General features: G+C 33.2%; 2 protein-coding genes across 2 annotated transcripts in view; one reads left to right on the forward strand and one right to left on the reverse strand.

The window, feature by feature from the left end:
• Positions 1–1481: 1481 nt before the first annotated feature.
• LOC129907024 (RNA-binding protein FUS) overlaps positions 1482–20549 on the reverse strand; it is a 101663-nt gene continuing 82595 nt past the window's right edge. The window contains exon 7 of the mRNA XM_055983058.1: positions 1482–1493. The gene's annotated coding sequence lies outside the window, so the exon portion shown is untranslated. The remainder of the gene's footprint in view (positions 1494–20549) is intronic.
• On the forward strand, positions 6706–8700 carry LOC129907020 (kelch-like protein 5). The gene is made up of 2 exons (XM_055983053.1): positions 6706–6860; positions 6928–8700. The coding sequence occupies exon 2, from the start codon at positions 6935–6937 to the stop codon at positions 8657–8659; it is 1725 nt and encodes a 574-aa protein (XP_055839028.1). The 5' UTR covers positions 6706–6860; positions 6928–6934; the 3' UTR covers positions 8660–8700.

Raw genomic sequence — 20549 nt, forward strand, 5'->3', positions numbered from 1 at the left:
TTTAGGTAACATTGGTTTCCTCAAAATTACCATTTTGCGGCTCTGAGGTCACTTGTCTAGCTTTGTTTCAGTTCTGCCAACTAATGGCAGAACACAGACAAAATGTAAAGCCTTTAATCCCAATCCCCAAGGGCTTTTCGAAAGTCCTAGAGGTTTTTTGTTCCTTTTAAGAAAGAATGTTCCAGATGAATTCCAAAACGTTTCATTCAATTTTCTTAACACTTTCGTTAAAAGTTTTTGGGTCTTTTTGCAAGAGAGCTCTGCCGTCATAAAGGGTTATTAAGGCTCCATTTTGTTTGTTTGCACATACACTAGTTACCTATAATATTAGCCGAGTTTCTTTGGAGGTGTATAAGAGATGATAAGTAGTAGATCTTCTGGTGGGATGAGAATTTGTAATTGGTAGTAATACATTTCTACTCATGAGTTGTCTACGATCTTTAAAAAAAGCTCCTTTATCATTTAAGAAAAGAACCATTGCACATTGAGATATAATGTGTATGTTGTTTATTGTAGAAAAAATAGGATGTGCTTTAAATTTGAGCATGAGTGAATAATTCCTTAGTCAGACGTATCAACTGCTCTTTAACAGACTTTCCAAACTTAAAACCTTAAAACGCTATTCTTACTACTAGCATTTACTGGAAGTTACAAGTGGCAGCTACCAGTTGTTATCCTTTTATTGAATAATTGGAATCAAGTTTGCCGGACGTTTCACTCTGTGAGAATTTTTTAAAATATTTTTTGTTCCATTTGGAACTAAATGCGGCATCATTTAGTTTCCCATACTTTTACTAGGCTATACATAACCGGTTTTTGTAAGTTCACGATTCTTAGATCAGTTCTCAGAAGCTTTCGCTAGAAACTCTTTAGCTAGGTGTGTTAGTTTGTATGGGATGCTTGATTTTTGCCAGATTGGCACTCATCTCGACACCATGCATCCTTGGCTATTATAGGAAGCCAAAAAGGTACTTGCATATCTCTGCACAAGGGTTGCCGTTTTCTTAATTTTTGGAAAGATCTTGATCTATTTGACTTCCTTTTATTCCGAATTTAGCCAAAAAAAAAGAATTTAAACTGGCAAGTGAAGCGGGGAATGGGTGTTAGAGACTACAATAAAGACTTAAACTCTAGAGTAGAATACAAACATTGGCAACCCTGAAATAAACAAAAAAAAAAAAAAAAACATATACAAAAACAACCCTGCCCCCACAAAACAACAATGAATGTCTACATCTTGTCCTGGGTATCCAATTCACAAAACAAAAAGAAAAAAAAAAAAAAAACAAAGTAAAAGAAGCACCAATTTGCGTAGCACAGGATTTTATCTGATTCGAAAGTCTATCTCAATTGATGCTACGACTATTTTGTATGGTGCATATCCCCTCAACCCATTAGATTAGATAGAAGATACATGATGCTGATTTTCCGAAGAACATCGATTCGACTTCATTGCCAGTGATTAATGCTAATATACAAGAGTGGGTATATGTATAGATACTCTTGGAATATTCTCTATTTTGTCTGCAATGAAACCAATTGAGAGGGTTTCTGAAGATAAAGAACCGAACCAAACACATACAGAGGATATATTCGAAAATGAATCCCTATTCCAGAGTGAGGGCGGATATATCGGAAATGGCATAGCATGTGGTCTACAATGATTATGGGAATAATAATAATCGGCAGGACGTTCTACAAAGTACTATACCCGATCCAATACAGTATTCCAATCAAGCAATATAGGAACCGTCACCAACGAACGTCCTGGCATCTAACAGACAAATGGCACTCGTCCTCTTCGTTTCCCATTATATTTATTTATACGGATGCCTGTTGTTTCTGTTGTTGATGTTCCTGATGAGGATGATGAGAATTCAAGGACTATACCATTGCCGCATTGCTTCGATGACGACCACGGACGACGAGGATGATGCAGAGCCAGCAGAGATATAGGGATGCGCTGATGAGGTGTTAAGGGTTGATCATTATTAGATTAACACTCTGTGTTCATTCAAATAGAGTTTTATAGGGACACCGGACAAATAGCAATCGATGTCTCTGGGTCCATGGACCATCACACCCGACGACCATCCAATCATTTCTCTTTGGTAATCAGCAACAAAAGAATCTATTGTTGGAGTTATGGACTCTCACTCTCTTATACTGGCTGCTGCTGCTACTGCTAGCTGGAGTAAGTGTATTATATTGTGCGTTCAATATAGACCTCATTGAATTTGATTTAGAGGGGCTGGATGGTATTATTGTGCCTGATGCTCGAATAGACGTCAATAGGACGTGTGAGTGACATTTATGCTTTATAATATTATGCCACTCATCCGGTTGTGATGAAGAGAGAGAGAGGGAGTTGTCCCCTTTCAAAACTCTTGATTACCTTCGATGTACCTATACGAACAATTATAACGAGTTTCCATTCTCTAATCTAATTTCACCTGCCAATTTATTTTCTTACACCTCTATACTTACCTATTCAACAGAGTCGAAATGAGAATCGTAAATACCAAGGCTCACAAATCAAAAGTCTTTGTAATACACAAAATTTTGATCTCGTTTTAAAAGTCGAATTTAAAATCGATCGAAGGCTTTCCCCATACTGAACTTTTTGAGCAACTTCTGAAAAGTCTTTTGAACTATATTTATCTTTAGTCTTCAAAGAATATGTATATCTATTATGTATCGGATCCAAAAATAAACTAAAAGCGCCCTTAACTTAACCGTAATGCTAAATAATCCAGCCATGGAATTTAAAAGTTCCAACAGTTAGTTGTTATTGGGGAGCTTAATTTAAGATAGCAATTAGTTGATAACTAATTAACCATCAGCAAATGAACTGATTACCATTGCAAGTCAAATATGCATATGTTGGGGGGTAAAATGGAATCTGAAACTTCAACAATAAGGCACGATGCAAACGATGGTCAATGAGCACTGAGCAGTCACACTCGTGCTGTGACGCAGCAGTTTTGGGAATATACCTATATGCTAGTCTTTTTGCACCGTTTCCTCTGCATCATTTACAATTACAAGTTTGCGCAGACTCAATTTGAATGTTAGTTAATCAAATTGCTACGTATGTGTCAAAAAACGCATATATGAACCAGACCTAAACCTAAATGCTACAGGTTGAATGTTTTAAGGTCTTTGAAATTAAGTTTTTCATTTTATCTTAAGGGCCAATTTTTCTACACTTAGGAGCAAAAAAACGGAATCAAATAAATTATTTATATTAAAAACAAAAATTGCAATGGATAAAATAATGTTTCTTCAAGTCTCATGGTCTCATTTAAAAGCTTATGAATTTTGTACTTTGAATTAATGGTAAAAACATAAAAATGCATACGATAGTATCATCGCTATCTGTCAATAAACTGCACTTCTTTTTTTTATAAATGTTAAATTTTTTTGATACTGGCTGCTTCAATTTCAGTCTTTTTTTCTTATTGTTACTATTGACGTTGTCTGTCAATAAATTGCACTTCATTTTTTTTAAGTGTTGAGTTTTACAGATACTCTATGTTATAATTTCACTCTTTTTTTCCTTCCATACTTCATTTATGTTGATTGGATCTTTATAAAGTGAACGGGTTTTTAAGCTCCTAGCATTAATTTAAAGCTTGTGTTTTAAGCTTTTTAATGGTGCAACTGACATTCATGTATGTCAATTACATCCTGACCAATTATCGTTTTTATAGAACGCAAAGTTTGATTCCATTTTTTTGCTCCTAAGTGTACATAGTCAGTTTAAACAGTCAGTTATTACTTATTCCCCAGATAGAGAAAAAACCAAATTTTCAGATATAGCTTATTCCTTTAGGGCCAATTTTTCAATACTCAGATAAACCTCAATTAAAGCTTATTCCTAGGAATAAAGGTTTTTTTTTATATTGACATTTGGCAGTTTTTATTCTTCTGATAGTCTAACTGACGATTGAAAAATCAGGGCTAAGCTTCTTTCAAAGACGAATAAAAATTATTCTAAGGATTAGAGATGAGCAAAAAATCACGACCTGTGATTTTTAACCTGTGATTGACAAAATTTTTTGTCAAAATTAAATTTAAGTGCATTTGCGGGTTCAAAACAATTTCCTTTTATACTAGAAGTGTTGTTAAAAGTTATTTTTTCCAAAATCACAAATCAAAAGTCATTTTCAATGCGTTTTCGTGAATTCCGCGTAAAATAATTCACGTTACACAAGTACATTGGAAATTCAAATTATAACCTGCGATTTTTCAAAACAGCTTTTGCAACAGTTCTTTATTAAACGTGAATTGGTTTGACTGGAATTCACGCAATTGCTTTGGGATTTTTTTTTAACCTGTGATTTTTCCCAAAACAACTTTTCAACAGTTCTTGTGTAAATGTGAATTGTTTTTATCGGAATTCACGCACGTTCGGTAAAATTAATGTTTTGTTTACCCCTTACAACGTATGGCTCCAGAAGAATCACGGTTTGCCCGCGAATATTTGCTGTGAAATCGCAGGTTGCACTGATTAGAATAAGGGTTTTCAACGTTACTTTTCCCGTGAAATAATAAATTTCTCCCGTAAAATTAAGAGTCGCTTAGACAAAATAATGTTTTCCCCAGTACAATCATGGATGGGTTTGGTAAATCGCGGATCTGTTTGCTTAAACCAGGAGTTTTCCTCGTAAAATCAGCTCCATTGTTTCAAATACACTCGTATTTGATCTTCAATAGTACTTCCTATGTGAAAAATCGTAAAGAAATGTGTATATTGGAAAATACAAACGTCTACGTGTATTTTTTTTTTTTTTTTTTTTTTTGATTTTCATAAAAAAAATTGAAATCACGGTTAGTAATCACAGGTTACAATCACCGTGAATTCAAAATCACAGTCACAGGTATACCTGTGATTGAAAAATCACGACTAAGCTCATCTCTAAAGGATAATATCGACAGCAAAATTGTGTCAATTGCCAAAGCTGTTTTTCAGAAAATATTGATAAATAATACAGCGGAACAAAAGAAACAAAAACAATTATGAATAAAAATGACGTTTATTTTGAATATTTTTTAATTTGGCATTTATTTTTTGTTATTCTGTAATTGGGTGATTGAAAAATTCATTAATAGAGCTCAATATAAGCTTTCCTTTGATACTAGTTTCGTCAGTGTACGCCCTGGGGCCAAAAATGGGTCATGTCCTTTGTTAATCAAGCTTATCCCAAAAATAAACTTTCTTCGGTTAAGTTTCTTTAATAGCCTATTTGCACTAGAGCCCAAATGAGATAATTTCGCAAAGAAGGTCAGTTCAGATTTCAATTTTTTTTTATAGAATTTGACATTCGAAATGAGATAATTTGCGTAATCAACTCATTTGGACTCTAGTGAAAACAGGCTATACCCGACAAACAATTTTGGTTCTATAAAGCTTAACAGATGCAATTGTTGCTTCTGTAAAGCATTATAGAAGCAAAATTGTTAGTAGGGTAATAGTATTTAAACAACTTATTAGAAGTTGTTAAACAAGTTTGAACTTCTATATGCAATTAAATTCTTAAGCAAGCTCAATACAAACTGTTTCTACATATTTGGATCCATATCGTTTTATTTTTTATTAATTTTGTTACGTTGTACACATCTTAATAAAATACCGCTTTAAGGCTTGACCACACCGGAAGGTATGCGGTAGCGGTAATGGTAGCGGTACGGATACTTGTCAGAAAAAAATTCCTTATCTGAATATTGAAGGCTTGCCCACACCGAAGGGTACATGCGGTAATGGTACGGGTACTTGTATGAAAAAAATTCCAAACTGCTACATCAACGTTCAGATGTGGAAAAAAAATTCTTAACTGATACATCAACGTTCAGATGTGGAATTTTTTTCCCTTCGGTGTGGCCAAGCCTTGATGTTCCAGTTTTGAATTTCTTTCATACAATTATCCGTACCGCATACCCGAGTAGCGGTAACGGTACTTTTATTTAGAAAAAATTTCTCATCTGAACGTGGATGTGTCAGTTTGGAATTTTGTTCGCACAAATACCCGTACGCCCCCAACTAGCAATTTCGCTTTTATAACGATGGTGACAAGCTTTTAGTCATGACTAATTTCCCATCTTAAAGACTCTTATAACCCTCGTTAGGATCAAAAAGGCCCCCTTTTTTTCACTCCTATTAAACCCATGACAAGTACAATGTAAGACTCCTGTAAAGTTTCTCATCAGTAGCCGAAAGTAGTATTCGATCCTATAAGTATGCAAGGAAGTACACTGTAAGACTTCTGTAAATTTTCTCGTCAAAAACCGAAAGTGGTGTTCTCTCCTATAAGCGTACCTCTTGAGGCTTCATGTAGTAGCTGACTTATTGGAAGCATAATAGGACTATTCAATATTCGCCAGGAGAACCGCTTCCGTATACCTTTTAGGTGTGGCCTTTCCTTTATAACTATCTCAAAATACAAAATTTCTTTCAGCATATAAAAAATATATTTTAGCAAAATAAAGACAAAAAGAATTTTTGTAGTCGTAAATAGATTTTGCACTGGTTGAAACGTAGCTTTAAAAGATCAGACACCCCATTTCTCAGAAATTGTTTCGCTAAATGTCCGCAAATTAAAACATCGGCGTTGTTTCGTTAGGAAGATTTTTTCAAATTCTTATCTTTTTGCAAAAACAAAAAAAAACTGTTTTGTCGACACACATGCACACACACATCACATCACTTTGGTCTCGATTTTTGCTTATAAAAGATAAATTTGTGCATGCTCAACAATTTGCGTCTGTTGCATGGTGAATCCAAGTCCCGTTGTTTGTAAAGGACGCCCAAATAATCATCTTTTAATTCTTACGATTTTATCAAAATTATAAACTCTGAAGTAAGTGATTTATTTTTTTTATTTATTTTTTTTTAATTGAATTGAATACCATATTTTATTTATGTAGTTTTACGATGTCAACTTCAAGTTCAAATCGCTCTCAATCCCCATCTCCTCAACCAGCAATGGAAAAAACAACTTTTCAAGATAATAAACATGCCACAAATATATCTAAAAATTTATTCAAATTATACGAAGAAAAAGAATTGCTCGATGTTATTCTCAAAACTGGCGACATTAAAATTGAAACTCACAAATTTATTCTCTCAGCTTCAAGTGAGTATTTTTTTGAAATGTTTCGCGGTACTTCTGCAACTTCCAAACTCAACGAAGTTGAAATCAATGAGATCCAAGGTTCTTTTCTGAAAATAATTGTTAATTACATGTATACCGGTTCGATTGAACTGGATCTCGAAATTATTGAGATTATTTTGAGAGCAGCAGTATTTTTAAAAATGACAAACCTCCTAAATGGGTGTTGCGAATTTCTTGAAAAAAATTTCAATACTGATAATTGTTTGAATTGGCTACAATTGGCCAGGGAATTGAGTGCAGACGAACTCAAAGAAAAATCTTTAAATTTTATTTACACAAACTTTAATGAAGTCACTGAGAAATCTGAGTTTTTAATTTTGAATGAAATTGAACTCAAAGATTTGCTATTTAAACAAAATACAAATCAGAATTTGGAAGAGCAGGTTTTTCTGAGTTTGGTTGCATGGATTGAATATGACAAAGATAGTCGACAACATCTTTTATTTGAATTGTTGTCAATGATTCGTTATCATTATCTTACGGCAAAGTTCATCATTGAAAATATCAAGTCGGTTGCAAATGTTGATAATTATCAATTGATTCTTGGCTGGATTCGTTTTCATTTGTCACCGGAGTCTCGAACAAATGAGGAGCAAAACCTTGCTCTAACTATCGAGCCAAGAATGGAAGTTATTTCAAATCAAGGAGTTGATACACTCGCCTGTATTCATATTAATGATCAACTCGAAACAGAGCTACGATGTTATGATCAAACATTGAACAATTGGTTTATAAAGAAGAGATCACAATTCGTTTGTCAAAAGAAAAAAAAACATTCAATGATTTTGATTAATGAGAAAATATTTGTTGTTGGAGGCATATCGAATAACGATGTAGAAAATACCGTTGAATGCCTTGATTTGAAAACTATGAAATGGATTGATTTGCCTCCGATGCGAGTTGCCAGATGCTACAGTCAGTTGGCACATTTAAACGGGCATTTATGTGTTTTTGGTGGTTTTGAAAAATCGGACGAAACAGGGTTCATTGATTCGGCAGAGATTTTCAACATTTCAACTCGCAAATGGAAAAATTTACATCCAATTTACAAACCAAAAATAAGCAACAGTATATTTGGCCATAAAGGTATTTTATACATTTTCGATTTTCATTTCGGCTATTTGCAATGTTATAATATCTCATCTGGCGAATGGACACTGAGGGAACATCCAATTGATGACGAAGTTAGAAGTTTTCATGTAACTGTGGTTAATAATGTTTTCTATGCTATTGGTGAAATCACTTATGAATACAGTAGATATACGACATATACTGTTAATCGCTTTGATTCGTCCAAAACTTCGTGGTTTAAATTGGCTTTGAAACCAGAAAACAGTTCTGCAATCATAATGGCCACAGTTATTGGAAATAAAATCACTTTTCGTAAATCATATGGCATAGTTGAATATAATCTTGATACTAATGATTTCACTGATGTTAGCAGCTGTAGCAAAGCCAATTATTTTTTTCCTTTAAAATTATGAGTTATTTTTTTTTATTGAAAATAAATGAATGTACCTACTTACTTGTTTGCTTTTATTCAGAATAGGTATTAACTAAATAACAAAATCTTGGAAAAAACTCGTGTACGTGGGTAGGTGTTGAAAACTTCAAAAAAATGATTACCGAAAAATATGTACATACGTGTTTATACAAAAAAAAAAAACCATAGTAAGATTCACCGCAGAAGTTCAGAAGGAAAGGTTTGACATCGAACCAAATTACCAACGCAGTGATCCTAAAGAAGTTTGAGGTTGACCTAAAGGCTCATATGCAAAAAAAAAAAAAAATGAGCTTAAGCTCAATCTCATTTTTACTTGCGATATAGGTACTATATATCAAGTTATGCATTCGTACAAAAAAAAAAGTTGAGATAACATTTTTCCATGACATTACGATGATAGACAATGCCAAAAAAGTGGGTCCCGGAAGTCCGTCTGTCCGTCTGTCTGTCAGTCTGTCTGTATAAGGAACTAGAGCCTAAACGGATGGACCGATTGACTCCAAACTTGCTATGTTGTAGTTTTTGGAGACTCTCCAGAGGGGTTTTTGGAATTAATTTTTTTTGGACCAAAAATAACGGTACCTGTCATACAAAAATTTCGGAAAAGTTTAATTTCACGAAAACGGCTCCAACGATTTTGTTAAAAAAATTCAAATGTTAGTTTTTAAACAAGGCCTATCTTTTGAAGAAAATATTTTTTTTTGAAAATCGTTATTAACGGTACCTGCCATAGGACCGCTTTTTTCAAATCGGATTTTCTGCAAAAAAGCATTTATATAATTTAAATATAAGCCAAAAATAAAATTTTGAAAAAAATAATTTTTGGATTTTTAAAAAAATTTTGAAAATTTTTTTTTGAAAAATCAAATTTTAGAAAACGGGACATTGAATTTTTTTGAAATTTTGTTTTTAGATGTTGATCAGTTATTTCTAAAAAATGGCATACCAATTTTATTTTTAAACTTTTTTTTCAAAAAATTATTTATAAAAAATTAGTTTTTTAAAAAACGGCTCTAACGATTTTGAAAATTTTTTTTCTAAAAATGCACCTTAATATATCAAATAAAACTGCATACTTGTTTTGTGGGGCGATTTAATTTCAGATATTGTTTTATTTTTTTGAAAAATGAATTTTATTTTTTTTTTTTTGTTTTGTTTTGTTTTTATGTACCTACATTTCCCAAGTTTCTATATAAAAAGTCTTAAAAATTTAAGCAACTTCAACTCTAAGAGCAAGTTCGTGCGGCCCAGTCGTGCATTTTATTTTGATATCTAATGAGATAGTTTTCAAGTAAATGTAGTGAAAAGTGAGATCAGAGCTAAAACTCATTTTTATTGCATACGACCCAAAATGACGACAAAAATTAAAAATGAGGCTTTGTTCCTGAAGGTCTCAGCAATAATAGGTCTGTTTGGGTACTGCCTAAAACAGAAATATATCAACTTTTTTCAACATTTTCAGCCCAATTCCTGTTTGGGTACTCTGAAATTGTGCATTTTTTCACAAAAACGATGGCCGCGAGAGAGAAAAAAATTTCCCCTTCTTGCGAATTTCTGCCCAAAAAATTTCTTCGGACAAAAATCTGAAATCTGTCAAAGGTAGTGCTTTCTCTGTTTTTCTTGTCACAAAAAATAAATAAAACAAATTAAAAACATACATATCAGTTTGGCTTTTTTTATTGTTTTTTTCTTTATTAATTGCGTTTTAGTGGTGTGATACTCAAAATAACTTAATAATTTATGAACAAAATAATATATTAAAGTCTTTCAAAAACAATACAAAGTGGTTTTAATATTTTTCAGTTCTTTATTTTTTTTTTATTTGTGTTTAGATTTTTTGATGAACAAAACAATGTTCAAACATGGCGATGTGGCTATATTTCGTGTTTTTTTTTTGAAGTTATACTTCTTATGGGAGGGTGGGTATGAAAATTTACTTTTTGACAAGAATGTCAAAGGGATTATGACGCGATCACCCTGGGTAGCAGGGCTGTCGTTTCACCTTTAGAGTAGGCAGTACTTTAGTATTTAAAAATGCAGTACGCCGCAGTACGGCAAACATAAAACACATAACACGTTGCAAGTTACATGTTTCATGTGGCAAGTTGCATGTGGCAAGTTGTATGTGGCAAGTTGCGTGTGGCAAGTTGCATGTGGCAAGTTGTATGTGGCAAGTTGCGTGTGGCAAGTTGCATGTGGCAAGTTGCATGTGGCAAGTTGCGTGTGGCAAGTTGCATGTGGCAAGTTACATGTGGCAAGTTACATGTGGTAATTTCCATGTGGCAAGGTGCCAGGGTTGCAAAAAACTCACATTTCAGCTCAGCTCACAGCTCAGCTCAAATTTGAGCTAGGTACCATAGCTTAGCTCATTTGAGCTGAGCTGAAAGTGAGCGCCCCAACTTCCAACGCCTATATCTCAAAATTTTGAAAAAAATTAAAAAAAAAATTTTTTGATGCCAAAAGGTAGCGGGGACTCTAACCTACATTTGGGTACAACTCTCATTCCTGTTGGTCCACGCGTTCTCAAACCGGGAAAACTTAAAAGTAAAAAAAAAATAGGCACGATTCTGAAAAAATAGGCATGATGTGGTGGTTTAACATGGAAGGCGATTTATTAAAAATCTGACAATGTGCAAAGCGCAGGCCCATGACACAAGCTATCATTTGGCATCACTCCCAAAAATTGATCTCAAGCGGTTTAGCTTCCAGGAGCGTTCAAAGATTCGGGGATTTTTCAAAAAAAAAATTTACCCCAACTTTCAAACGCGATTTTCTCGGAATTTTGAAAAAAATCGAAAAACCGGATTATACCACTATCGGGTAGCTGAGAATATAAGCTTTCATATGGCACCACTCCCCTGTCTCTAGATCAAAGCGTTCCAACGAATATATCGCGGAATTTTGAAGAAAATGAAAATAAAATTTTTTGATGCCAAAAGGTAGCGGGGACTTTAACTGACATTTGGGTACAAATCCCATCCCTGTAGGTCCACGCGTTCTCAAACCGGGAGAACTTAAAAGTAAAGAAAAAATAGGCACGATTCTGAAAAAATAGGCATGATGTGGCGGTTTAACATGGAAGGCGATTTTTTAAAAATCTGACAATGTGCAAAGCGTAGGCCCATGACACAAGCTATCATTTGGCATCACTCCCAAAAATTGCTCTAAAGTGGTGTAGCTTCCAGGAGCGTTTAAAGATTCGGGGATTTTTAGAAAAAAAAAAAATTTACCCCAACTTTCAAAACCGATTTTCTCGGAATTTTGAAAAAAGTCGAAAAACCGGATTGTACCGGAATTTTTTTTTTATGATAAAAAAAGACAGCTTAGCTCACCCAACAGCTCAGCTCAACCATCAGCTCAGCTCACTTTCAGCTTAGCTCAAATGAGCTGAGCTATGGTACATAGCTCAAAAGTGAGCTAGCTCAAAAGTGAGCTAGCTCAAAATTTGAGCTGAGCTGCGAGCTGAGCTCAGCTCACTTTTGAGCTTTGTAGCAACCCTGCAAGTTGCATATTGCTACTACTAGTGCTGAAGCTCACACAATCCTCATAAAATTACCATATAGCATATTTTATGCGCAATTTGTTTACTTTCGTTAAGCATATACCGTACGTTCTGAACCGCACAACATGAGTAAATTTCACAGATTAAATTGAAAACTACATGGACGCAAGGAGGATGAAAGAATTAATTTATTGTTACTTGATAAAAATGTAAAAAACGAAGTGTGGATTAATTAATTTAATAATAGAAATTAAAAATATCAAATGAAATTCATTTATATATACTGAATGAGAAGTATAACTTCAGTCGCGTGTACATGTGTACACACACTCTTTTTTTGTATTTATTGCGTTTTAGTGGTTAAGTGCTTTATTTTATAAATATTTTATGAAGAAATAAATAAAAGAAAAGTGTTTGAAAACAAAAAATACAAAATGTTTTGATATTTTTCGTTTCTTTTTTTCCAATTGGTGTTGTTGTTTACATTTTTGTTGTTGTTGAAAAAGTAGCAGAAAATTTTGTGCTAAAAGCGTTTGGGTACTTTTAGACAATTTTTTTTTCTCTGAGAGGATTTCATCCCCACTCCTCAAAATTTGACAGGTTTCATATTTTTGTCCAAAAAGAACCCAAACAGACCTAATATAACAATCCGTTTTTACCAAAATCGGATAGTTCAGTCAGTAAGGAGTCAAATGCAGGGGATCCAAAAAAAGTTGTGACGTCAGCTAAGTTTAAATGCAGTATTGATGAGGGGTTTATCCTGAGTATAAATCTCAGTTTGCGTATTGATTGGTTTTGTGGGTCGTCCGCCATTTTGAAAAAAAGCATTAGTCTCAATATCTCGAGAACGACTGGTACGACAGAAAATTTGCAAGGACTTTTTAGATTGGTAATATAATTTACTACTTTTCTCTAGTACATTATTTTTCTCTAGGAGTCATACTCATAGAGTAACAGTACCACTAATAGTGCAATTTTTGATATTAAGTTAGATATTAGAGTTAAGTAGGAAATAACTGATAATGAAATAATTTGCTGTTCTCTTACTCTGAAAGTATAACTCCTAGAGAAAAATGATGTAGTAGAAAAAGGAAGGTAATTATATTTCCAATCTAAAAAGTCCTTGCAAATGTTTTGTCCGACCAGTTGTTCTCGAGATATTGAAACTAATGCCTTTTTCAAAATGGCCGACGCTCCAGAAGACCAATCAATACGCAAACTGAGATTAATACTCAGGATAAACCCCCGTTTATTTTTACTTAAAACTTGATGAATAGTTTGACTAGGTGAATATCGATTTAGGAATTAAGTTCGCAAACACTTGTTAACTCTTGATAAAGAGTTTTCTACCTCTTAAGAAGTTTTTCATTGCAATAAATCTCACCTATTACTCTTTTTTCTAATTATAGAAAGTTACCATTTTTCATGGAATACCTCAATAGGGTGTGTCAAAATGCTAAACTATGAAATTTTCAAGTGTAATAGCTTTTAAAAGTTGCATTGCCTATTAAAATTAAATTCTACGTTTACAATTTTCATTTTTACTTGCGATATAGGTACTATAGGGCAAGTTTAGGATTCGTAAAAAAATCGATCTCGAGATAACAATTTTACATGACATTACGATGATGGAGAATGCCAAAAAAGAGGGTCCGGCAATTCTGTCTGTCTGTCTCTATCTGGAGCTACAGCCTAAACGAGTGAAGTGATTTTCTTCAAACTTGGTAGTTAGCAGTTTTTGGTGATTCCCTAGAGGGGAAATTGAAATTTTTTTTTTATGACCAAAACTAACGGTACCTGCCATATAACAGAAATAGAAAAGTTAATTTTTTTCAAAAGCGGCTCTAACGATTTTGATTAAAATTTTTGTGTGTAGTATTACACATAAGACCCAACTTTTGAAATAAAAAAAATATTTTTTGTACCGTTATTAACGGTACCTGTCATAGAACGGTTTTTTTCGTTTCTGAATATCTCGTACAACATTAACCCGATTTAAAAGAAAATTTTTATACAAAAGTGTGTAAGTAAAGACAATATTAAAATTTTAGAAAATTTTCAAAAAACGCATTTTTGGTTTTTTAAAAAATATTTCAAAATTTTTTTTTGAAAAATCAATTTTTTGAAAACGGATCAATGAAAAATTTTGAAATTTAGTTGTTATGTGTAAATTAATTATTTCTTAAAAATGGCATACAATCTTTTTTTTTGAAAAATGTTAAAAAAATTTTATATATAAAAAATTATTTTTTTAAAAAACGGCTCCTACAATTTTCGAAAATTTTTTTCTAAAAATACCTTTTTATACAAGAAATAAAATGGCATATTTGTTTTTCTTTTTAAGATAATTTAAAACGGAGTTTAATTAATTATAAAAACAGATTTAATTTTTTTATAGTACTTATGAAATTTCTTCAAAATATCAAATTTTAAATTTCTTGAATAAAAAGCTTAAACATTATAGTTACTTTAAGCATAAGAGCAAGTACGTGCGACCCCAGTCGTGCAATTTATTATTAATATCTTTGGCTCGCTCAAAATATAGGAACAAATCGAAGAAATTTGGATTTTTAGAGATTTTTGAAATAGGTATACGTTTTTTTTTTTAACTGCGCCGTTTGGATACAAAAAAATTATATTAAATATTTAGGCTTTCCACTCAAAGATAATTCAAAGAAAAAAACTTATTAGCTTATTTTTATTGAAACTGAACACTTATGAAAGAAGCTGCGAAATAATAAGCGAAGGAAAAAAATAATTTTTTCATATAAAATCGTTTTTTTTTTCTTAACAACTTCAACCGAATTGAGCCAGCCAAAGACGAACGATATTATAATACTACTTTACATATTATTAAACTATAGAACCTAATACAACTTTTGACCACTATTACATAGCAAACTTAGAGTACTTTTTTTGGGCCCTACAAAAGTAAAACCCTAATGTGTTAATACGGGAAAATCACGGGACAAATTACAAAATACGGGACACTTTTACGTCTCGGGTTTCTTAGATAAAAAAAACCCGGGACAAGATGTAGAAATACGGGACAGTCCCAGGTAAACCGGGACGGATGGTCGCCGTAATCATACAAAATTTTAATAAACATAATACTGAGTTACCAATAAAATACCAATAACATACAAAAAAATGTCTACTTTTGTAAATTTACCACTTTTAGCAAAAGTGGCGCTTGTGGTTGTACGTATAGAAATATAAACATATTGTTTAACTGCAATTTTCTCGCCATTTGATTTCGCGAAATATTGTAATCTTTTTGCAGTAAGGCAGTAAAAAAAATGCAGTTTACATAGCTTAAAATTTAAAATTAGTAGTTTTTCCCACTTAGATACTTCATTCCAAAATCAGCCGCACCAATGAAATAAACATTCAAATTAGCACCTGAACCAAACGTGATTCAGCCTTGGTTCAGGAATTTAATTCGTCGATTTCGATGGATTAGCTATGGTTTAACGTTGGATCAAGCCTGATGGATTTGGCTATTTTAACATAATATGGACTTTGAACCAGTGCTAAACCTCAGTTTAACCACTGTTTTTAGAAGATAAAGGTTGCAACAATAACAAAAACCGCTATTGTTAATGGCCGACTTCATGTCGATGATTCGAACAATAATTCATTTGGTTTTTACCGAATTTTAGCAATTTCGAAAATTTACGAAAATATCCGAATTTGGCAATACTCATCCCATCATTAGAAAAATTATTTTTCCTTTGTTTAAATACATAAGTAAATTGCTTCCAATCACTAGTCTAGGCACTTCAACTCTCACAAAAATGAATTTGTCCTATTACAAAGGACAATAGCGATTCTATCACAACAATCACACGCTTGATTTTCAGGAAGGAAAACCTCTCTTGCCACATTAACCACACTCAACCACTTAAAACGAGGGCGAGGCAACACCAACAAACAACTGTCATCGTTATGTGTCGTGACACTTGTTACATTTGCATCATCAAACAATGAACGCAATTATCGTTACTCAAAGAATCAAACGAACGATCCTCCCTGGCCATCGCATTTTTATATGCCACACACTTGTGACTCTGATGACAATTTAAATGATGGCAAGAATGGCAGCGTGTCCTGGAGAAATAATAAAAAAAAAAAACTCATTCCCTGCAAAAACCTCCGTCTAATAATTTCCCCGAGGGCATATTAATGGAATTTCCTTCTCCAATCAACTTTGGGTTTTATAGGAAAATTGCATTTTCCTTGTGCAGAAGTGCAAAAAAAAAAAAACAACATTAAACTCATTTTTGCACCCGCATGTCTTGACATATTGGTGGATGTCGTCCCTCTCCCAATGGTCCTGGTTAGAATCGATCGTAAAGTTAAATTACATTTAATAATCAGGCTCAAGGTCCCATTATTAAGCCTGACACTTGCCTCGGGGTTGAAGCTGGTTTGCCCACACTATAGTCAGTCAATGTCCTTAGTCCTTTGGTGGTGTTTGATGTTAGGTTATACTGTCGTCGACATTCTCGTACATATTAACGGCTGGGTTCTCTATTTGGAAAATCAAATTCACTTTCATTTGGTTATGACGAGGACGAAGGACCTCATCGTCCTTGTTGGCAACCTTTTTTTATTTTCAATTTCGCCGGTGGATGTTTATTGCTTTAGACTGACAGGATGTGGCATGGCTCGGCACTCCTGTTTGAATGACAACGTCATCATGATAAAGCGAAGTACACTTTCCGGTGTTTTATTTCGTGAGTGGTGCGGTGTAAAATGTGCACCCCTTGTGTCGTTGTCGTGTCGGCCGGTGTGTCAAATTTAATTCAACACTGCAAACTTGATTATACTCGTGAGTGTGTGTGTGTAAATAGATAGAAAAGAAACCCTCTTCACTTAAAAAATTTCCTGAGGACAAAAATCAAAGAAAGTCTCACTCCATTTAGCTCGAGGATACAATATAAAGTGCAACTATGCATGGAACTTACTATACACACACAACCATCATCCACAGGACACTTATAGAATAAGAGAGTAAAGGGAGTTTTGTGTATATCTACTTTAAGTAAGACATCATACATCGATGATGATGGTCTGTGAGATGTCCTTAAGGAATTCGTAAATGAGCAGTTAAATGTAATCGCCCTCAATGGAGCGATTAAGGAACGTTTTGCCATCCGTAGATATAGAATAGTGGTTTGGCATCAAGAAGGATCAAGTGAAAAGAAGAGCAAAAGGCTGTTGTAAATGATGGCTTAGAGGAAAGAGACCTTTATTTTTGTGGTTGGTTGGAAAGTTGGAAAATTTTATGGATGTCAGTTTCTAAATGGGGCGTTGGGTTTAAGAACTCTACTTGTAGGTACATGTATGTTATGGAAAATGAAGGCAATATTATTGTACATCAAGTTTTATGTGAAGAAATTTAATTTTTGAATTCTCTTAATCAAGTCGCTTTTGTATAAATGTACATATATGTGGGATATATGAAAGCAATCAAAGGGGTTTTATGTCTTTAATGAAATGGCTTAATGTTTATAATTTACTGATGTATTTAAGTTTAAAGGAAGGCAAAAGTAAATGAATAGAGTTATGAATAGACCTTAAAGAGACCTTTTTTTTTGATATTTCATTTGATGAATTCGGGGGAAATTTTTAAAAATGCATTTTTTTCTGCATGCGGATTTTTCTCGAAAATCTGAAAAAAATAAATAAATTTGCAACTCAAATCTTCGACTTGAATCTCGAATCTGCGACCCAAAACAAGATACTTGTTGAGTTGGTTTTAGCCCTTCAAGCAAGAAAACGGAGTTCAGAAAAGACACTCCGACCTCCGACCGCGAAAGACGGGGTTGCACTCACACACTTGCAACTTTTTGTATATGAATACAAAGTCGAAGGAGAAATCGTGGTGAAAAAACCAATACATATAAAATCGGTTCCGCGGTGATTCTAATTTCCATACTAATTTGAGCCGCCTTCGGACCAGTTTCTGCCTCGAAGTCGGACTCAGCTCCGCCTGAGGCGGAGCGGATTCGGACCGAGGTCGGACCTGTTTGCTTGAAGGGAGCCTACATCCATGTAAACTTTATTTAAACGATGAAGGATGAAGATGAGTAATTTCCTCGAAATAAAAAGGTATTTTATTAAACTTAAGAAGGCGATACAAAGATTTAATATAATGAAAAATCTTATAGTTCAGTTAATGGGAAAAAATCCGAAAAAAGTTGTGACGTCAGCTAAGTTTGAATTGCGTATTGATTGGTCTTGTGGGGCGTCCGCCATTTTGAAAAAAGCATTAGTCTCAATTACCCCGTTTGTATGGCGATTTGAATCCGAATTGAATCAGGATTTAGGTCTATATATACCTGAATCGAATTGAATCCGGATTTGCGATCCGATCCGACTCGGGGAGCTGAATCGAATCGAAAATATGCATATATACCAAACGAATTGAATACTCGAGATATAATTTATGGTGGAAATTGTGTGTGATTGTCTTCTTATTTGCAAATTTTACTGTATGTATGTATTATGATATCTAGTTTTACTTGCACTTTGTTTTTGGTTAGATTTTTCTATTTTACTGCAAATATATTTAAAAGAAAAATTGTGTTTTCGATTCTATTTCAATTCGATTCCTCGATTTGGTACTTCCATATACCTGGATCGAAATTTCGATTCAGTTTCAATTCGATCTTTAAATCGGTCATACAAACGGGGTAAATATCTCGAGAACGACTAATCGGGCAAAAAATTTGCAAGTACTTTTGAAATTGGAAATATAATTATCTTTCTTTCTCTAGTACATCATTTTTCTCTAGGAGTTGTACTTTCAGAGTAAGAGAACCACAAAGTATCTCATTTTCGGTTATTTCCCACTTAACTCTAGGGGTTTTTTAAAATATTTAAAATATCAAAAAATGCACTATTTGCGGTACTGTAACTTTGAAATTATAACTCCTAGAGTACTTGCAAATTTTTTGTCCGATCAGTCGTTCTCGAGATATTGAGACTAATGCTTTTTTCAAAATGGCGGACGCCCCACAAGACCAATCAATACGCAAACTGAGATTTATACTCAGAATAAACCCCTCTTAAGAACTGCATCTAAACTTAGCTGACGTCACAACTTTTTTCGGATCTATTGCATTTGACTCCTCATTGACTGAACTATTAACATAGTCGCTGATGATCAGGGAAAGGATTCTTATGTGAATAGGTACATATTTTTTTTCGCATTAATAGAAGCATTCGAATAAGACAGTTTTTCGAATCAAGCTATTTCTTTTAAAATGGCATTTATTGCTAATCAATTAATTGGATTACTCTGATGGAGTTGTAGAAACTCCATAAATTTAATTACAAACATTTAACTTGTCTTTTTTCAATATTTTTCTCAATAAAATATAAAGTTTATTTTTCAAAAATTGTCAGCCACATTTATGTTAGTTGACTTCAGAAGAGAACAAATTAGGGGAAGGTGGCCTAAAATGGCCCCCCTAAGGAAAATGTCCCATATCTCGAAAAAAAGTAACATTCAAACTTAAATGCTATATACTTATCAAAGTTTAATATATTACTCTCACATTTTTTTGCTTTGCAAGTTAAAAAAATTCCAAAAAGTATTTAAAATTTTTAATTTTCAAGACGTCTACAAATTTTACTGATCAAATTATTTAGGGTGCCATTTTAGGCCACTTTCCCCTAATTGGTTTGTTACAGATGCAGACAAGTTTAATTTTTGTAATTATCTTATCATTCACTCCCATATAATTTTTTTCTGTAAATAATCTTTATACATCATTTTATTTATGAAATTCAAAACAAAAAATTAAAAAAAAAAAATGTATTTTTAGATAAAAAAAAAAACGGCAACACCGGCAATTTTTAACCTATAGAGGTTAAAGGATTTTTCATTACCGAAGTTTAAGAACAGAAATTGTCAAAATTAGATCTGTTATTTGCTTTTGTTACTCCACTAAAACATAATAAATCGATAACAATGCAAAAAATTACAGATTTCTTGAATTTTTTCAACAATTGCTCAAAATGGTTTAATTTTCTTTATGTAAATAACATTTGAGCAGAATAAATAGCAATATAAACGAGAAAAATGACTAAACCGGACAAAATGCTTAAAATTATTGAAAAAAACTTCCGAAAAAAATTTTGTTCGAAGTCGTACCGATAAATCGAAAAACTAATGATGCCAATCGATTTCTCAGGCCCGAAAATAGGGGCAAACGGTCAAAATCGCACTTCCACAGTGTTATTAGTTTAATTTTATCATTAATGTCTAAAGGATCGTAAAAAAGTTTTACAAGTCGTTATTTCAAAATACGAACAAAGCTTTTGAAATAATTTTTTTTTAAATCCAAAATTAATA

The sequence above is a fragment of the Episyrphus balteatus genome, chromosome 1 (genome assembly GCF_945859705.1).
Source record: "Episyrphus balteatus chromosome 1, idEpiBalt1.1, whole genome shotgun sequence".
Lineage (NCBI taxonomy): Eukaryota > Metazoa > Arthropoda > Insecta > Diptera > Syrphidae > Episyrphus > Episyrphus balteatus.

Coding starts and splice junctions, on each gene's coding strand:
- LOC129907020 (XM_055983053.1), top strand. CDS start 6,935: ATGTCAACTTCAAGTTCAAATCGCTCTCAATCCCCATCTCCTCAACCA.